The sequence below is a fragment of the Patiria miniata genome, unplaced genomic scaffold, assembly GCF_015706575.1.
Source record: "Patiria miniata isolate m_02_andy unplaced genomic scaffold, ASM1570657v1 HiC_scaffold_16, whole genome shotgun sequence".
In the NCBI taxonomy this organism is placed as follows: Eukaryota; Metazoa; Echinodermata; class Asteroidea; order Valvatida; family Asterinidae; genus Patiria; species Patiria miniata.
In genome coordinates this window covers 1541929-1563581 of record NW_024037054.1, presented here as the reverse complement: position 1 = coordinate 1563581, position 21653 = coordinate 1541929, and the positions used below count along the sequence as shown (strand labels likewise).

Sequence of the window (21653 nt, the reverse complement as noted above, 5' to 3'; positions counted from 1 at the left end):
TGTGTTCCGAAGAGTGACATCATGATTACGTCATCATGGGTCACGTGACGTCATCTTCAATGTGCAAACTTTAAAACCCTATATCTATAGAACTGTAAGTCCTATTGGGTTGAAACTGGGTATGTAGGTAGACCAGGATGTGCAGGTAAAAATTGAGGTGACGTCATCATGACGTCACCATGTCATTTTATATCGTTTTTTGAAGTTTTGGACCTTTAAGCCATATCTAACAAACGCAATATGCTAAATTCAAAATTCTTTTTGTATTATGTTTGTTGGGTAACATGCAGGTATATTCCCAAAATTGTGAAAATTGTGTGACATCATTATGGCGTCATTAAAATGCAATTTTTCAAAACACATATAACGGAATCGTCTGATCGTGATGAAACTTGGTGGGTGGGTAGATAATAGTACTTGCACACAAAATCTGAAATGACGTCACTATGAGGTCATCTGTAGATTTTTTACGATTTTTAAAATATTCACGATTGTATTTCTACTTACAAAATTTAACACTTGTAATCATCCGATCGGTTTCAAACTTGGTACAGACTAAAACCACACTAATGAGCACTGCCAAGTATTGTTATGATGATGTCATCACAGGGCATGTGACGTCATCACAGGGCATGTGACGTCATCACAGGGCATGTGACGTCATCATGCATGTGCATTTTTCCAAGTTTTCTATTGAGAAAACTATCTGACTGAATGGCTCAAAAATCTGTATGAACGTAGTCTGACACGTGTAGTGGAGGGAAATTACCCTGGAGTCATTTGATGTTTAATGAGATTAAATTTGCTTCAAAATCCATCTTTTTCAACGATTTTTCAAGTGTGAGAATGTTCTGCAGATTGGTGGTTGTTACACATTTTAGGAGGAATTTTATGATCTTGCAAACGCACACTTGTGTTCAATTTGCTGAATTTAATAGTATTTGTGATCTTCACTTGACCGTTTTAAATACATCCTCTACAAAATATTGGGCGCACGCAGTTTCTGCAACATGGGACCGTAATCGCACGTCAATTGGCGATAGGAAAATTGTACTAGTTTATTGATATTTTCCATTTTCTTTTTAATCTTATTTGCATATCTTACGAACGAGGTTTGGAAGGTCATGGATATATGCCCAATTTCTTTTAGAAATGTGCGATGTCATCATGGCGTCATCAAAATGCAATATTTTAAAACACATATTGTGAAATATCCAATTGTCTTAAACTTGGTGGGTAGTAATAGATTATGTGTATATATAGTAATTCCAAACATGGAATGACGTCATCATGATGTCATCAACAAACATATGATGTACGTATTTTTAAAAAAAGCGTTACAAGCTTATTGTTCCCAACACTGTTTAAATGTCGTGTATTTATCTTTCTGCCATATTGAAATGCACTTTGCAACTGACCCTTGGCCTTGGTTTGATTTTGGTCGGAACAGTGACGTCACTCCAACCAACCGAAGTCACACAAATGCTCAACCAATGACCAAAGCCAAAACATGTTTATGGTCATGGTCCTGAAAACACGCCCCAGGCAACCTTCATATGATAATGGTGTCAAAGGTCATCTGAGATGAAGTTGTAAAATAGGCTGCATTTTTATTAAATTAGGCTTCATATGATTATGGTGTCAAATGTCATCTGAGATCAAGTTGTAAAATAGGCTGCAAATGTAAACATTATCTCATTTGAAAAAGTTGAAGTCCAATTGCAACCAAACTTGGGTCATAGATGCAACATGGCAACCTTCATATGATAGTGATGTCAAAGGTCATTTACAAAGGTCAAAGGTCATCTGAGGTCAAGTTGTGAAATAGGCTGAAAAGCTAAAATTGTTCTCATTTGAAAAGTTGAGGTCCAATTGGAACCAAACCTGAAACATAGATAACTTTAAATATCATGATCATATAAAGATATCGTCATGATGCCAAGGTCACAGACCAAGGTCAAGTGTCATCTGGGTCAAATTGCCCTTGCCAATGCACCCCTTGCGGCCCTGATTACGATAGTCACTCTTTAAAGGGTTAAAGATAATCGCCAAAGCAGGCGAGACTCATGGTTCGAGAACCATCTTGTTAATTAATTGTTTTAATTACTATGAATTTCGATTTTTTCTTTGCAGTGTTTTGAATAATTTAGAAATGAAAGAAATGAAATAAATTGAAAAGGCCTTTCTTCAAAATTCAACTATCAATATACAAACAGAGGACAATCAACAATTCTAGTTTTCTTCTTTTATGGGGGGAGGCCATCACGCACTCCTTCATCAATGGCCCATCACGGTGTGGTGCTCCTAAATTTGCAGATGCAAGGCAAACATGTACACTGCACATGTGCGTAGGCCTACGCGTACATGTTTGCACGCGTACTTTGTGCTAAAACGTTCAGTCCATAATTAACACCTTGACGGTTTTGAGCTGAGCAGGTGAACTCATTGCGATGACATAGCCACCCCTGTGAAAACCGAATTTCCATTGGTCAGCATGCGATAGATCACTTTTACCACGATGCATACACCGCGCCCATACAGTGGCGTAAATCTGTGCCAGCGAGGGAGGGGGGGATTAATTACCACAATCCAAAAATGTTTTAAATGTGCACAAATTAATATGTATACTTGCGCTTTCATCAAAAAGGCGCATTTTTAAAGCTTTTGTACTTTGTTCTAAACATTTCAGTGCTATTGAATGAATGTCGTTGGATGTTCGAAAAATACCGCGAAATCTGCATTTTTTTTTTGCATTACAAAAAAGGGTGGGGGGGTGATTCGATACCCCCAATCCCCCCCCCCCCAGGATTTCATCCCCTGACTGCATCTATCGCTAATGTGTACAATTAACCAAGGTGCCCAAGACAGCAAGCATACGTCGATCCGACGTCGGCAAAGGTCGGCGACATGGCCCATGGACGTACGACAGTGATGTAGTGCCTTGATGCTGGGCCTTGGCCTTAAGGCTGCCTTAAGGCTGGATTTTAGGGCCTTGGCCTTGGCCTCGAGGCTTGAGGGCAAAAGCCTTGGCCTTGAGGGTTCAGGGCCTTGCAATTTTGAGTCAAGGCTCTTCAAGGCCCATAGATTTTTGCATTTTCCAGACAAATCTGTTCGAAATTTTGCTGTTACCATTTTAATCGTATTACGATGGAGGAGGGATAAGCACCATATAGATTTGTGTGTTGGGCACACTTCCACTTTTATAGCATCACATGTTGTTACCATTGTAGTAGATTTGCTGCAACAATATTCCGTACACTTGTGGGGCTAATGAGATGATCACTTTAATTGCATATAACCATGGAATAGATCTGATTGGGTGTATATGTGTCCCTGATAAGTGCTAAAGATTTGCATGTATCTGTTTTAGATAATGCTGATATTTTATGTGACGTCGTAATAAAGGCAGGCAATGAGTACACCACCATCTTTTCCTCAAAAAACATCGGTTAAAATGGTCAGAAATTGCCTCAAATCGCACCACAGAGCATCTCGAATCCAAATTTTTTTGGGGGCCCTTAAGCGGGCCCCGAAGCCCAAGCCGTAATTTTTTGACCCACTTTTTTGTGGGGGACCAAAATTTCTTTGCCCCCCCCCCCCGCAAACCCCCCCCCCCCCCCCCCCCCCCCCCGCAAATTGTGTTCTGGATCCGCCCTTGCGTGATGATGTGTCACTCATGTGACTATAATTAGTTCTATATCAGTGGTCATTTCATAAAACAGGGCCTTGGCCTTGGCCTTGAGGGTTAAGCCTTGGCCTTGGCCTCGAGGCTTGAGGGTCAAAGCCTTGGCCTTGGCCTTGGCCTTGGCCTTGAGGGTCAAAGCCTTGGCCTTGAGGGTCAAAGCCTTTGCTCCAACACTGGCGTACGACGTCGGTCCGATGTCCGAAATGGGTCAGAGATTTCCATATTTGCCTTACGTCGAAAATAGGTTGGACACTTTGGTCATCATAACGTTTGTTTAACGTTGAAAGTTTGACGTCGGTAAGCCGTCAGAATTATAACGTTAATAAGACGTCAAATAAAGGTCATCACATCACGTCGGGAATAGGTCAGACATTTTAGTCATCATGACGTCTGTTGAACGTTGAAGATGTGACGTTGGTAGGCCGTCGGAAATTTAACATTAATAAGACGTCAAATAAAGGTTATTACATCACGTCGGGAACAGGTCAGACTTTTTAGTCATCATAACATCTGTCTAACGTTGACGATGTTTCGTTGGTAGGCGGTCAGAATTGTAACGTTGGTAAGACGTCAAATAAAGTCAATCACATTACGTCAGCACGGCGTCAAAATCTTGAGTCGAACTAACGTCAGATTATTGTCACATGGTTTGGAGTCGCAAATCTGACGTGTGCTGGACGTTAACTTATGGTCACCAGTTCGACGTCAGATTTGCCTGGCAAATCAGAGGTCATTTGGACGTCACAGTTGTATGGTCATCACTGTGACGTCAGTCTTGCGTTGCACATCTGACCTCAATAGGACGTCAAATTATGGTCAGCACTCCCATGACACACGACGTCTTCGGAGCCAGGAAGAAAGACGTCTTTGAGATGTTGGGCTTTTTGCCCATGGCCGCTGAAGTACACACTATAGATAACGACCGTTGAACGACGTCTTTAAGACGTCGTGTGCCAACGCGACGTTGGCACGTCGAACCATCAGCTGCTATAGTTGCATCTGACAAGTTTGAATATCCGTTAAAACTGCTGTGGGAAAAGAATGTCATGTCTGTAGACATGGTGGCCCAAAATGAACAAGTTTTGTGCACCGTTCAATGCTAATCGTCTACTGTTGTCAAGATTGTGGTCTGCGATGGATGTTCCCAGCTGATCTCAAGCTTCAAGATACTGTGACCCTCAAGATACATGGAACAAGCACACTCCCGTTTTCGATTGGACCGCTAGCACCGCAGCTGTCAAGATTGTACCTGTTTTATGAGCGGCCCTTGCAATGAAGGCCTACTGAAAAGGTAAGTTTCAAACGACTGTTCCTGAGTTACCATGGAATGAGTTGCCATTTCTTTTGAGGACAGTGTTGGGTAGTCTTGAAAAGTCATCCTGATATATGTCTAGAGTACAGTTTCCCTAAAAGTGTAAAATTAAAATTCAAGGGGAAAATAGATGCTATTGTCAATTCTTATTTCACTCTCAAAGCTACACTATCAGTGTCCTTTATTGAAACATTGGAGAAGTAAGCTAATCAGTAGTCATGCATGATTTGCCCGATTTCCATCATCGTTTCCAAGCTTATCGTTTCATAGTGGAACATGAATTTAGAAACAACTGTAACTTTTGACTTGAAAACTTGTAACGTTTGACTTGAAAAGCCGGTTGAAAAAATTTCACCAAAACAAATTAACTCGGTTGAAAATCATGTCATTGTAAAACAAAATATAGTTGTGTTTGTAACAGTGCGATCAGCTGGTTTACCAGCAAGAACACTGAATGGCTGAAGCGTTTAATTGAGGACTCATGTTAAAAAAATCTGTCAATTTTACGCACACCTCAACATGAGAAGAGAATGTACACTTTGATCATTGATAACTTAGAACTCTAAAATTAATTGTTAATGAAACGAGTAGCGCACCCAGGCTTTTGCTTGGGATGGGGGGCTCACAGTATTTTTTTTTTTTGAAGTTAAAATTTAAAGGAAAAAAATCCCCAAATTGTTTGAAGTTGGTGGCACTACTTACTCACCCATTATACTACTCGAAAATACACTGAAATAGGCCAAGTCGTGGGACTAGAATATATATAAAAAGGAACCTCTTACGGGGAGGTCAAGCTTTCTAAAAGTAAAATTGATGTGCACTTGGATTTGGCTAACATGAAAAATTGTGTTAACAGTTATCAGTCATCGTTATTTATAAAACAGATGTGTTCGTATACAAAAAAGTTCATCATTACTTTAATTTTCTTTTCCAGATCTCTGCTTGGTTCAAGTGATGGAGAAGAGACATACTACCTAAGCCCTTCTACTACTACTACCTCTGGCAACCTGCACCATCAAAGACAGCATCACGACGGCCTGATGTCGTTTACCTGCACACATCTTCAAAAAATGGATTAGAGCTCATGTCTGTGCTGGCTTCTCTTTAAGTCTTTTTTTTTTCAAAATTATTGAACTTAAAAGGCATCGTACGTAATGGTCAACGTTGACATGCTTGTTCTTAGTATTATTTTATTTAGAATTTTAATTTCCGGTTATGTTGGTCTGATGAAGAAAATATGTTTTAGAATTGAGCGATATGATGTTTATCCAATATTAACGCCATCGTACAAACAACGTTGAAATGACGTAAGAAATAAGGTCAGACAATGAGTGAAATGACGTTTGCCCAACGTTCAGATTAATGTACAAACAACGTTGGGCCAACGTGAATCAGCAGTGCAAGTTTACGTTGGACAAACGTTGGTGTTTGACGTTAGTGTGACGTGGAAATTTGGGTTGGTAATTGAGCGAAAAGACGTCTATCAAACGTTTAACGCTAACGTACAAACAACGTTGTTTTGACGTAAAAATACGGTCAGAAAAATGCTACACGGCAGTCTTTTCAGACTAGCTGCTGAAGTATGACGTACAGACAGCCAGACAGCTGTAAATGTATGTTATTTATGGACGTACATGTACATGTATACATGGACAGTATAGTGGTTCATTTGCCATGATTTGTGTGTGCCCCAGTGTCTCCCAGTGTCTCCCTCCGACAAAAAGTTAGACCACTTGGGACATGGCTAGGCAAAAATGATGAATATCCTCAGCTTCTGCCACACTGATGTTCCTATCAAATAAAACAGACTAACCCTACCTAACATCAATCCCAAACAACACCAACCCTAACCCTCCCCTCCCTGCTAAAACACTACTCATCAGCTGAAGCCCTCACTCACCCTTCCCTCCCCCCCCCCCCCCAAAGAAAAAAAAACACACACACACTCTTGTTCCGTAGTTGTGGGACTAAATACGAGTTGTCCCATGATACTATGGGGACTGAAGACGCTGTGGGCACAGCAGGAAGTCCCCACAACTCGGTCCTGTAATTTGCCTTACAATAAAAAAATGGTGCGCCCACACATAGGCCAGCCTTTACTCGCACTGTGAATACTCTTCAACACAATTTTTCTATCATGATTTCCTTGAGTGTTCCTCTTCATTTTGCGACCGATGAACCTAAACCAAAAATGCCTCTAAACCTGTTTTTTAGAGAGGGGGAAAACCTTGTGTGGACCTGGCTTAGTCCACAGAAGGTTCACACAACCTGCATCATGTGGATGACAAGGTTGGCACAGACACACCAATAACCTCAACCATAAGCAACCAATGGTCTTTCATTAAACTGGCCACATTGCTGTAAAGTCAGTCTACGTAAATGCAGTTTATATAACATTACACAAGCACTCATTTGGAATTCTGTTCATAATAAAATGAGCTTGTTGGTAATTTATTTTTTACTGTTTTAATACACTGCAAGGCCATTCTCCGCTAGAGTGTTCAAATGTGCAATTTTTGTGTCGCTTGTGTTTCTAAGAAGTATGGAGTGTGTTCGATAATGATTTATATTAATTTTCTTCATGGCTGAGTTTTGTTTCATAAGCCCATGTAGTAAGAAGGTAAAAAAAATCAAGAAAAATCTTAGAAATTGTGACGGTAAGGTGGTATTTGTTGCGGTTTTCTCATGTCGCCAGCCAAGGTACATTTCATGAAAAGTCTCCCATTCGTCTTTCCTGTGTACATATCAATGATTACCCTTTTATATAATTAGTCCATAGTATGCCCTAAATATACAATGACAAATCGAAAAAGATTAGCTCATTAATTTTACTTGAGCCCCTTCAGAGCGCATGTCGCCAATTTCATAACCAGATACGTTACTATTTTTTCGAAACGATAAACAGACTTAACATTTGAGGAATATGCACGTTAAAGTTGCTAACAGACTAAACCAAACTGGGGATTATATTGTACATATGGCATAAATTCCCCCCCCCCCCCCCCCACAGTAGTGTGGTTGGGGTCTACGAGCGAATACTTACCTGTAGAGCGAATACTACCTATGCATTGTTCCCTATGCTGGCAGGCAATTTGCTAAGAGTTTTACACACAATAGCGCCCTCACGTGTCCTACCCACAACGCCCTGTGACATGCACTACGTTAGTGTCCTCTTTTTCTCAAGCGTTACCTGCGTAAGCACTCAAGGAATCGAGTATAGTGGGGAAGGAGGGAGGGTTGCTCTACAGGTAAGTATTCGCTCGTAGACCCCAACCACACTACTGTGGGGGGAGGGGGAGTCTACATCACTCTACTTACCTGTAGAGCGAATACTACCTATGCATAGACTCGCACCGAGTAAGGCGGTGGGTATACGCGAATTACCGTATGTCTACAGGGGTGTAGGACATGAGGCGTGTCCGAAGGCAAACAACACCAAACAAAAATCAAACACCCCAGACGCTCTAGGCTTCACCTCGTACGTGGAACCCAAAAGGTCAGGGGGGTGTCACCATTATGGGGATGAACACATGATAGGTACACCTCATTAGATTTAATGCCCATAGAAATATATATATTTATATGCTCACCCGTTAGTGCTTCCGTGAGGCTCAACTGGCCGCCAGCAGCACTTCTCTTCCAGCATTCGGAGAACGTGTTAGGGTTCTTCCAGCAGGCTGCCTTGACGATGTCACCTAGGGGGACACCCTTAAAAAAGGCCCACGAGGTGGACACGCCCCTGACCTCATGTGCTCGAATGGGTCCCTCGGTCGCTGGCCAGCCGCCCGGTACAGAACGGATAGCTGTCACGATCCAGCGAGTGATTGTATCGCGGGATGCCGGCCCATAGGGCGGGGTCGTTGTGATGAACAATTTGTCGGGTCCCGTACGAAGTGACTTCGTACGGTTGACATACCACTTAAGTGCTCGAACTGGGCACCAAAGTTTGTCGTTTGTCTCGTTCGAAAAAGACTTGATGTCCGGGACAAAGATGTCCGGGGGCGTAAAGGTCTCTGACTGGTCTTTTGCGAGAAAACCAGCCGTAGGGATCAGGCGGACAACCCCCGGTTCCCACCGGATGTGTCCTGTCTGCATCGATAATGAGTGTAGTTCGCTACGTCGTCGGGACGTAGCGACAGCCAACAGAAAAGCTACTTTGATTCAGCAATTCATTGGTTCAAAAGGATAGTACACTGAAGAGGTCCCAAGATCGGATTAATGTGCGTACTGGGGGACGAGTATTAAACATCCCCTTGATCAGTTGGCTAATTGCAGGGTTGCCGGAAACGGAAGAACCGTCCGGAAATCCCTGATGGATCGCGGCAACGGCTGATTGATAATTTTTTACCATGGCCGTCGTGAGCCCACTGTTAAAAAGGTATAGGAGGAAGTCCCCCACTTCCTCTACAGAAGTATTGGGGGGATGAATGGATTGCCGCCTACACCATTTAAAGAAACTTCCTGGTTGAGGCTCTACGGGACTGGGCTGCAATAGTTGCAGCTCGTCGCGAAAGGCCTGCTGAGCAGAGGGATCGCGTGACAATACCCAGCACGTCAGGTGAAGATCCCCCGGAGCCTGGTGACTGATTCCCGAGCTGGGCTGATAAAGGAGATCGGCCCTCCTCGGTAGAATTACCGGGCGGTGAACCAAGAGTCGGACGAGTCGGGGAAACCACGGCTGGCGGGGCCAGAACGGGGCTATGAGGAGGATTCGGCAATCCTCCTGCTCGATCTTGGTCAGCACTCGAGAAACGAGGGAGATGGGTGGGAAGGCGTAGGCCAGTAGGCCGTCCCACCGCACCAACAGCGCATCGGTCTGCCAAGCGTTGGGATCTGGGCCCCTCGTGCAGTAGATCGGTAGCTGATTGTTCATTCGCAACGCGAATAGGTCCACATGCGGCCGGTCGATTAGTCGGAAGATCGACTGAGCCACCTGTGGGAGCAGTGACCACTCTGTCGGGGCGATCCAGCCTCTGGAGAGAGCGTCGGCTGTGACGTTCTCTTCACCCGGGATGTGGACTGCCGACAGTGCTATTCCGTGATGTATGCACCAGAGGGTGAGATCCCAAGTTAGTGCACACAGATGGCCTGACCGAGTGCCACCCTGGTGATTGATGTTTGCCACCACTGTGGCGTTGTCGCATCGTACCAGGACTGCTTGCCCTCTGACGTCCAACTGGAAATGTTTTAGTGCGTTGGTGACTGCCAGCATTTCCAGGACGTTGATGTGGGATGATTGATGTTCAGGGCCCCATACGCCCGCCACCTGTCGCGGGTGGAGGGTAGCCCCCCAGCCGTACCCTGACGCGTCGGTCGTGATAAGTACCGACGGGCGGGGCGGGCGGAAAACGCGACCCTGCGTTATATTGGCCTCGACTAGCCACCAATGAAGGTGGGGGACTATCCAAGACGTAGTGGGCACCGGATGGTCGATCGGGTGCCAGCGGGGTCTGTAGAAAGAAAGCAGGTGAAGTTGAATTGGCCTCATCCTCAACCTGCAAAAATCCACTAAGTCCACCAAACTGGCCATAAGGCCCAACAGCCTGAGCCAGGCTCGGGCCGGAGCCACTACCGTCGGGAGAAAGAGGGACACGCACTGCCGAAGGTTCAGCAGGCGGACCTCCGATGGATGGGCCAGTCCCCTGCGAAGATCGAGGGATGCACCTAGAAAGGTGGGAACTTGCGAGGGGACTGGATAGGATTTCTTGGTGTTGATGAGAAATTCCAGATCGGAAGCAAGGTGCCACGTTAGTTGGAGCGCCGCTTCCGTCTCCCCCCGAGAACGACCCACTACTAGCCAATCGTCGAGGTACATGAATATCATGATCCCTTGCGCCGCAGTGCCGCCCCGATCGTCTTCACGATCCAGGTGAAAACCTGCGGAGAAGTGGACAGCCCGAACGGGAGCACCACAAATTCGTACAGTATATTTTTGTATTGGAAACGTAGGAATTTGCGGTGCTCCAGCCTGATCGGTACGTGAAAGTACGCGTCTTTTAAGTCTATACTGGCCGCCCACGCTGGCGTTATGATCGATTCGAGAATGGTCTGTAACGTTTCCATGTGGAAACGTTTCGAACGTATGAACTTGTTGAGGGGTTTTAAGTTCAGTATTGGACGCCACAGACTCACCCAGGACCCCACTACTCCTGAAGGCGGCCTCCCACGGGTCCACCGGCGGGAGGCCGCCCGGAGACGCATAATTCACTTGCGCCACGCCTTGGTGTACCGGGGAGTGGGCGCACGGAAACCGCGTCCCGACTGGGGACGCTGTTGTCCGGTATGTGACGGCGTGACGATGATGCTAAGGTCGACACTCTAGCAAACTGGTCGAGAGTGGAGCATAGGCCGCGATCGAGGCAATGGAGAGCAGCCACCATCATGTCGGCTGGTATCACCGAGTTTTCTTCATACCCCAGGGCCAGGTACTCGGATAGGAGAAGAAGAAAGGACGTCGCACGCATACCCATGCGTGCCGCCGAGTCCATTCTACGGGTGACATCCTCCAGCTTTCCACGGGTCTTGTCCGTAAAAGGAACCTTGGATGAAGCCGTCCCTCGGTCAGCGGCGAGTTTGTCAATGGCCGAGTCCGGCAGGACTGGAGTTGAGAAATATTTCTCAAAATCCCCTGGGGGAAAATGATAATACGAGTCTACGCGCTTAGCGTAGGCACTCTGTCTTTGCGTGCATTATCCCGTCGATGTGGTCAATGCACACGCGGTCCAGCGGCATCGTGGGAAAAGCCCGGACCGGTTCTGCTGTCGATCCCGATCTCTTCTTGAACGACTGACGCTCAGGAGGAGGAGGTTCGGTACCAGCAGGAAGATTCAGAACCCTGATCATATCCCGTTGAACCAAGCGGAGTTCGGTCTCAGCCACCGATAGGCATTGCATGGTGCGGGTCAGCTCGCTCTCGTCCTCTGAGTTGTCAGAGTACGGGGGGCGAGTTGTCACCGGGGAATGGGAACCAGGCCTTGGGGGCGAAGCAGCGCCGTCACGGTGTCCCGGTATCGAGCCCCGCTCGGACTCTAGTGACACCGATGGGTGTAAACTAATACCGGACGGGGACGCCGGTGCACGGCTCTCCGTGCACGGCATTGTCCGCTGGTCTGTAGTCACCCCACCACGGCCGTGATGACTGGCGGGTGGGGGCTGTAATTCTGGAGGGGACTCTGGCGCACGGCTAACCGTGTGTGGTATGTCCCTTTGGCCCGGAGTCATCCAGCTGTGACCGTAGTCTCCCTGTAGGCCCGACAATGAGGCCGCGAGGGAGTGAAAAGCCTCCAAAAAATCATCGCGTGAAATCGGGTCGTCACCCTTGTGGCGTTTCCCACGGTGTGATCGACCGGATGACCCGCTAGAACTCGTCGAAGAACGGCGGGAACGGCGGTTCTTTTTCGATTTTTTCTTTTTTGAAGCACGACTCCGAGTAGTTGCCGAGGATTGCGGGGACACGGGGATGCCCGAACAACGAATAAAATCCGATGTAGAGGCATGGCCCTCAGAGCGTAGCGTTAACGCTCCGGGCGTTAACGCTCCGGGGGAATCCCAGGGATTCGGCTCTACATGATCAATAGCCCGGGCGGCCGACAGCACCCCCACGCCGGTAACATAGGCGGGTGCTGTACGGTCGAGCCGGCCATATAACAGCCCATCCCCAGGCATCGTGGTAATCACGGGGCTGGGTGGGCCTGGGTGCACTGAGCCATGGAGGAGTACTTCCTCCGGCTGCGTGTGCCCCGTAGACGGGCCAGGGACAGGCACGGTGCGCCCCGTAGCGGAGCCACCTTTTGCCGTACGTCCCTTCTTGGGTACTGCCCGGCTTCAGACAATTTCTTTGTCTTGCCAGTGCGTTTCCCCTTCAGTTGGGCGGACCCATGAATATTGACCGAAGATGGTGGGGTTGTACGGCCCCCCGCTTGGTCAACGGGTCCGTCAGCTCCGAACAGCCGGCAGTGGCTGAAGGGGCCGACTAGGGGACTGCTGCCGCGGTGACGTACCATCACTGGTGCAGTTCCCCGAGAACTCGGGCTTGTCTGGCGGGATGTACGTCCCTCCATTATTGACACACCCAGTCCTCCCCAACTTCCTAGATTTACTCATTTCTACTTCACTTTCACTCAGAATACTTCATCAGAACAACTCTACAATAAACACTTCCTCTTTATTTCTTCTAAATAGCTTTCTCCCAGCAAAAGAGGCACAAATAAAACAGTGAAATTCAGGTCGATTGAAATTCCACGATATACCTCGCCTGCGGCTAAGAGAAAAAGAGGACGCTAATGTAGTGCGCATGTCACAGGGCGTCGTGGTTAGGACACGTGAGGGCGCTATTGTGTGTAAAACTCTTAGCAAATTGCCTGCCGGCACAGGGAACAATGCATAGGTAGTATTCGCTCTACAGGTAAGTAGAGTGATGTAGACCGTCTAATAAGTTTTGAATTTGAAAAAAAATATAGAACTGTTAACGAAAAAAATCCATGTGTTACGTATGTGTAGCGCAAGATATGTTTCCTATATTTGCCTTTCCTTTCGAGACACGTGACGGAAGCTGACCTCAAACACCATACCAGTCAATAGTGTGTTGGGTGATGACTGAGCAAGTGGCGGAAGAAGTAGTTAAGATCACACATTTTGTCAAGGGAAGCCTATTTCAACATAAGCGGGTCATATACGTTACACCAGATACGTTACACCAGATACGTTACACCAGATACGTTACTGATTATGAATTCATCATGCAAATGTTATGCTGACGTCAACAAACATGGGCTACGTCATCAATCCCCACGCTGTCTACACGTGTAAAAGTTTCTTAACACATTGTGATTCATAGAGCGCATGCTTGCCGAGAAGGATTGTAATTTTGTGCTGAATTTCTGTCGAATATTCTTAAAGTTGATGAGTAGCATCAAACAATGTTTTTTTATAGTAAAATATGTAACTTGTAGAATCTGTAGATAAAGATTCCATCGTTGTTGGTTTACATAGAATATCTCAGTTTAATTATTATGGTAACGTATCTGATCAGCTTGGTAACGTATCTGATCAGCTCCGTAACGTATCTGTTCAAATATCAATCTTTAACTTGCCAGCGTAGCTAAGATGATACAATTAAATGTATTGTTCAGACATTATCTTTAACCAAAAGGGACACTTAAATGATGGTTTCGAGGGTTCCGGCGGTAGGGTAGGTGGGTTGGTTGGGGGTGAACTTAGGGGGTGGGAGGTGGGGCAGCTCAACACACGTGGGAAAAGGAAACTCTGACCTCCATCCTGTGTGCCTGAATTCAATTTTACATCATTTGGTCATGTTTGATCAGGATTGTTTGCCAGGGGGTGCACTGTTTTGCACTTTAGTAAAGTCATTAACAATGATATGCATGCGCAAACAGAGCACGCGAATAAAACGTCACATGATTATTTCCGTATAATTTATATTCCCCTACTCTGACCCCCAAAAATAAAATAAAATAAAATAAAAAAAAAATGATAATAATAGAACAAGATGATATTCTAAATGCAGGCGTGGATCCGAACCCCTGGTCTCGAACCCCCCCCCCATGCTCTGACCCCCAAAAAACCGCAACAATGGGATATAAAAAAAAAAATGACAGGCCAACCCCCGTGCAAAAATTCCTGGATCCGCCCTGCATTATGGTCTTTGAATTATATACTTCTTTTTAACGATCATTACAAAATGATGTTTTTTGTTGACAAACAGAATCAACGAAACCTCTTATTTCAGTCTGTCTGTCACAATGTGTACCAATGAAATTCACATCTACTTAAAATATCCACAGAATCTTATTTAAAGACATGAATTTAATGATGTGGACTTGCGGTAAGGTATCTGTTAGATCGTTACACGACGTTTAGAAGACTTAACATCAAGTAGTTATTTTCCCCAAAAAATAAAAAATTAGTTGAAAATCGCCTTTGTATTATTCCATGTATTCATAAAATGCACATTATAAAAGAGTGACGAAATTGGGATCATTTCTGCTGTGTGAAACAATGCAAACTCGTCTTTTATTGATTGCTTTTTAATTGTCGGGTTCTGACTTTGTTCGTATACAGTGTGTACACATTTTTAGATTTTGACGATACCTTTGGTGTATGAAGAGCGTGGCGTTTTCAACAACATTATCATAATATGATTGATTACAGCAGCTGCTATAAAGTTTTGTGTAAGTGCTGCTTACTGCGTCATCCCGTACATCGTGTTTTTATTATAAATCTGATTTGCCAGATACGTTACCAAAACAGATTGGCATTGTGGATCTTACTATCTCAATCTCATCGGAAATATTTGTATAATTACCTGTTCATCGAAATGATAATGACTAATTACTTAGTTTATGGCAAATAAATGAGAAATTGCAACATGCAAAGTGATAGATCATTAGATGTAGCAACGGAAATTATGCGCATATCCAATCGAGACAGACAGTTTATGTGCCTTGTTTTAACAATCTAGAAAAAAAACAATGTTTTCCAATGTACCTGTTAAATACTGTCACTCAAATCCCTCTATTTTTAGTCTGTCTTTCACAATGTAAAGCTCCGAAATTCATATTGACTTAAGCCTCCCCAGTTTTTGTTTCAAAGACAACTTTTCTATAAATAGAATGGTGGTAACGTATCTGTTAGGTTGTTAAAACACGTTTTAGAAGATTCAATTTCAAGTATTTATGTCCAAAAATATGGTTTAGTTAAAAATCAGTACTGTTTTGTTCCATGTTCTGGAGTTATTAAACTTTACGATTTTGAGCAGATTTCATATATATTCATTGTAGTTGATATTTTGTAAAGTCCAAGTCCCAACTTGAAAACTTTAATGAAGAATGAGCCTGCAGGCCCATATTACGTTTTTTTCAGGAAGTTTGGCTATTACATTATGGGCAGATAAGCATTACATTTCAGGTCGGTCAGGCCTACCCCCTCTCAACTCAAAAATGTATGATTTTAATAAGAAATGGCATCTAAAATATGAAATACTTTGGGTAGAAATACTCTGAGAAAGGAATCATAGAGGAAATCAACCTGTTAACAATGAGAAAATGATAATGGACTTACCCCGACCAGGAGGTCCTATTGGTCCAGGCAAACCAACATGACCAGGCAAGCCCTGTGGACCTTCAGGGCCCACAGGACCAGGCTCACCTGCATCACCCTGAATCAAAACAGCAAAGATTAGGACAACGTGAATCAGATATTCCAGCATCAGACATTTTGGATTCAACTACATGCATGCATGAATAAACACAATCATCTCATGTGATGCTCCACTCAAGTATTCCCTTTTGAATTCATGGACTCACCTTTTTCCCCTTTTTACCAGTTTTCCCTCGGGGACCTCTCTGCCCTTTAGGTCCTGGCAAACCAAAGGAGCCCTGAGGATCGAAAAGAATGGATATTTACATTATATCGTTTAATGGAACATTAGCACTTGTGGAGTGCCTTGGCCTGATGGTCTGGTGTACTGAACTAGTAGTCTGTGGGTAATTCTGCAGGTTGTGGGGTCGAGTCCCGCCTGGGGTTTGTGCGTGTGTTCTTGGGCTAGGCATATTTTCACTCATTGCTTCTCCCCATCCAGGAGTAAATGGGTACCAGTGAGGGGAGAGATGGGTATTTGCGCGATGGGGGTAAACACCCCAATCACCTTTTGGTTTTGTCTTCCCTCTTAGTGTCCATGCTTTCCATTGTTTTTGTTCTTGACAATAATTCAGTATGGCTTTTCTTTCAAATGGAACAACGCATGAGCTTCAAAATTGATATGAAAACCAATCCTGATACAGAGGTGTGCATACAAGTGTGATGTCATGATGGCATGATGAAATACCTTGCTGGAAAGCATCCTGTAAAATCATGGCACCTGGTATACTGTCATTTAAAGAAAAATGGTATTTTTGTATCAATTTCCAATGCTGGTTGGCCAACCAGCATTGGTAAAAAACTTGCTTTTTTTCAAATACTGGCCCCTATATTGACCATATTTAGTTAGTCCGCATTTGTTTGCAATCGATTACACACCTATAAACGGGTACAAGCCAGCTAGACTGGTTCCCTAACCTTACAATTCCCCAATGTCTATAAATTGCCCCGTTTCATCTTAAATGGAGTCAGGGAACCAGACTACAGGAACATTATTGTTTTTCTTGGTTTTATAGCATCTACAAACCCAAAACGCCAAAAAAGTCAGTGTAATAATATTTGCTAAATATTATCAACCCCCAAATCCATCCATTTCTGAAAACTTCAGCAAAAGCAAACTGCAAACATTTGCAAACATCAAACAACGAAGTGATCAATTATTACGAAATATCTTACTGGATTGTTAGCGAATGACAGTCTAAAGCATCCTGTAAAATCATGGCTCCTCAGGTGTGCTGACATTTTCAAAAAAAAATGGTATTTTTCCAACGCTGGTCAAACACTGCTCCCAATTTTCACATTTAGTTATTCCGTATTTTCTTTGCAATTGATTACACACCTGTGAAAGGGTACAAACCTTCTTGACTGATCCTATACACCTTACAATTTCCAAAAGTCTATAAATTGCTCTGTTTCATCTTTAGGGAGTCAGGGAACCAGACTACAAGAACATGATTGGTTTTCTTGGTTTTTCCAGTATCTTCAAGTCCAAACGTGCAACAGGTCAGTTTAACAATATTTTCTAAAATATACTAATGCTCCAAATCCATTTATTTCTGAAAATTGCAGCAAAGGCAAATGTTGTACATTCCCTTTAAGTTCAAAAAGTGACTGTTTCAATCATACTTCTTGAACAAAACAAAGAATCATGTTCACACTTTGTAATTATTATTATTATTATTATTATTAATAAACAAAACAAATCAGGTAGAGTGGGAAAAGTGCAAGCACTATAAGTTGCTTTACAGCAACCCCACACACCTGAAGCGTTGGCGAAGAAACAAAATCAAGAGACAACAATAAAAAAACCTGATAAAACAAGAACACGTATGATCGACCCAAAAACTGGACAACGAGCAACACTAGAAAAAAATTAAAGGGACCTTAGATGCTTGTTGGCCATTGAGTTAAAAGTATGCACACTGCCTGCTGCACATATGTCACCATCTAAGGAATTCCATAGCTGTACGACACTCATGGGCAAGAAACAACGCTGGAACTGGCTGGTGTGACATCTCATCGGCTGCAGAGTAAGCGGATGCAGAGAAGATGCAAGCCAAGTATTTCTTGCTGGCACATACAGCCCCGGGACATAATCGTACAGTGGATGAAGCAGATTGGACCGCATCTTGTACAGCATATATACATTACTGACATTGCATCGATGGCCCAGATCACACAGCATTACCATCACACAGAAATCAGGCAGTATGGAGTACCCTGTCAATGAGACGGATATGAGATGCAGCAGAAGATGACCAAACTGGCTGTTGCACAATACTCAAGAAGTGGAAGGACAAAGCAGCGGGAACAGCTAGCAGAGATGGACACATCGTTGAATATTGTATAGGCCTTCTTCATTATCCCAAGTTTGCGAGAAGCAGAACTGACAATAGATCGGATATGACGCTCGAAGGTTAATTTCGGATCAAACTTGACACCCAAGATTTTTAATTCATCACAACCATTGAAAATTGAACCATCAAGAGTTATATCGCCGTGCGTTGGATGGAGGCTGCGAGATCGGGAGATGCACAAGCTACTAGACTTTGATGTGTTCAACTTCATGTCCATATGCTACAAAGATCATCATTTAACGATTCACTGACGGCATGACGCGACTGAGGTGAATCAACTATCGCAATCAGAGTTACATTGGCAGCGTAGCCGTACAGTGAATTCTTGGTGATTTTGAACAGGTCCATCATGTAAATGTTGAACAATAAAGGGCAAAGAACACTTCCTTGAGGAACGCCTGAATGGACATTGTGCCAGTCACTGAAGCTGCCATCAACACATACGCGGTGAGTCCGTCCCCTCAGCCTCATGACCATGATCAAGAGCCAACTGTAATTTGTGAGAGATTGTGCTCAGGAGAGCGTCTGTCATCCCAAGATTCTTGTGATAAGCAAACTGGTTGGATGAAAACAAACTTGATCGTTCCAGAAAGGGGAGAGATGAGTAAACACCAGGTGCTCAAAAACTTTGTAAATTATTGGTGTGATGGATATCGGCCGATAGTTGTTGACGCTTGGTGAAGGCGACCCTTTAGGGAATGGAGTGATGTTGGCTACCCTCCCACACATCGAAAAAGATCTAGATTGCATGAGGCATCTATACACAGCACTCAGCTTGGGAGCCAGAAGAGGAACAACGGAAACATCCCAAGAGGATCAGTTCAGCCATTAGGATCAAGTGCATTCAGCAGCTTTTCCACTTCTCTGGACCTGAAGGCAATATTGGTCAACTTTGGCTCCACATCGACTTCCTCATCAAGCTGTATTTGTGTTCGGCTGAGCTTAGAGTCAAAGTGAGTCATCAAACAATCAGCTTTATCCTTTGGATTTGTCACAAGAAAGCAAGGGAGGAAGAGATAGGCTTGAACCAAACACAGCCGACTTCAACGTGGACCACCACTTGTGAGGATCAGAAGAATTCGACAGTATTTTACGAACGGAGCTAACATGATCTTTCTCAGCATCGCCGTACGTTTTTTCCGCAAAAGACCTTGCGTGGATGTATTCTTCCCAAGATTCCATGGAATGTTGACGTGACCAACGATGATGCGCCGCTTGTTTTGCGTCTCTGGCAGTTCTACATTAGGTTGAAAATAAGGCCTTATCGTTGAAGCGGTATGAAACTTTTTTTCACAGGAACTCTCCGAGAAATGATGGTCATAATTTGCTTGTGAAATGCAGACATCGGATCAGAATTGTTGAGAACTGCACCTTAGCAAATTTTAGACACTAATTTTTTCTACTCTGACTGAATTCCAATTAACCTGATCCTTCAGATAGATTTCTCTGGTGACAGTGTACGAAGGGAAACTTTGTCTCAAGTTCAATCGCAGACACTGATGGCAGAATGGCCAGATGTACCCAAGGGTGCCTTAATTGACATCGAAGTTGACAACATCCAGTGCGTCGGAGAAAACCAAATCAAGACAGTTACCAGCCCAATGGGTTGGACCAGAAACTAGTTGTGTGCAACCTGAAAAACTGGTGAAGTCTAGTGCAGCACGTCCATGGGCGTCTGTACGCACCGAAGATGTAAAAATTCTAGTTTAGCACACAAACAGACAACAAAGAATTTGTGACAGCTACATTTGTAGTTTGTCTTCCTGTGAGCCGAGAAACCTTCACGGATATGAATAGACACACCACATCGACGACTAGTAGAGTCACGACAAATGAGCAAAGGCTGACAAAACGCAGGAATTTTCAGCTCTATCATGACGAAAGTCAGAAACCACGATTCAGCACAGATGATGACGTCTTGAGATTGAATACTAACTGTGAGATCCTTGAGGTTTTTGTGAAGACCTCTGATACTCAAAAAAAAAAACTCTGCCTGTGTGGCGCTACCCGGTAGGACCTATCTTTAATTCTACATCTCCACAACAGATCAATAGCCAATGCAAGTAATCAACAGGATTAGTATCACAACAAGTCATAAAGAGTGCAGGAGTCGATAAATCCAAGAGATCAGACCACTTATTCCATTTAGAAACGACAAGCTAGACAAGCGCGTCACCCAATTCGGCATTTAACCTAGAGGAACCAGCTCAAGCTCCCCAAAGGCAACAGGCAACTCATTTGCAAGAGGCTGCCTTGCTGGGGCGGGCGTCACCTCTCAGTAGGTCTCCGAAGGACCTTCCCACCTACCATGCCTTCATCAACATTTCCTGTCATGTATGTGAAGTCACTTGACCTTTACTTCCGGGGTTAACGGAGGGTAAAACTTAGGTAAATTCAAAATAATGTAAGAAGTGTAAATACTAAAACAAACATAATTTCTCCTTAACGGTTCAAGGGATAAAGATGAAACTTTGTACCAACATGCACTATTAATTGTCCAAAGATGTCATCAAACCGGAAGTCGGTGTTATTAATACGTGCACATAAACGTTTGTGTTAATTTTATTGCTTTTCCGCTTGAAAGTGGAAAAGCATTTTGTTCTGATTTTTTTTCTTTCTTTTTTTTGGCTTTTCCGCAAAGTGCGGAAAAGCCTTTCTTTTTGTTAAGATCTTTCTTTCTTCTTCTTCTTCTTCTTTTTCTTTTTGTCGCCTAAATCCCATAGACTTTGTACACGATTTTTCTGCTCACCACTTTTGGCATAAATCTTTGTCATACATCATTCAAAGTTACCACAGACATAGTCCCTATAGCAAAGTTGTGTCCTGAAGATTGACGTCATGGTGACGTCATCGACTAATTTATTATCGATTTTTGAATATTTAATTTTTCCCATAGACTTTGTACACAGAAATTAAAGAAAAGTATCGATTTTCGAAGGGCATTTTCGACTCTTTTTCAGTAATTCATTTACACCACTCTTTGTCCAAGCAAAGACCCTAATTCAAACAACATTGTGTAATGATGACGTCACGATAACGTCATCTGGTGTTTATTTATAGGCAATTAAATTGTGACACTTTTAATATTTGAAAATGCATAAGAAATCAACCGTACGCGTCCACAGCATTCTGTTGCCGGCAA

The 21653-nt window shown here is 43.9% G+C and overlaps 1 protein-coding gene across 7 annotated transcripts in view; it reads right to left on the bottom strand.

Annotated features, from left to right (window-relative positions):
* LOC119722628 (acetylcholinesterase collagenic tail peptide-like) overlaps window positions 1-21653 on the bottom strand; it is a 63949-nt gene that overhangs the window by 14401 nt on the left and 27895 nt on the right. For all 7 annotated transcript variants that reach the window (XM_038192827.1, XM_038192830.1, XM_038192826.1 and 4 more), the window contains 2 exons: window positions 16322-16393; window positions 16077-16173 (listed from right to left, as the gene is read on the bottom strand). In XM_038192827.1, coding sequence (XP_038048755.1) covers window positions 16077-16173; window positions 16322-16393 — 169 coding nt within the window. The remainder of the gene's footprint in view (window positions 1-16076; window positions 16174-16321; window positions 16394-21653) is intronic.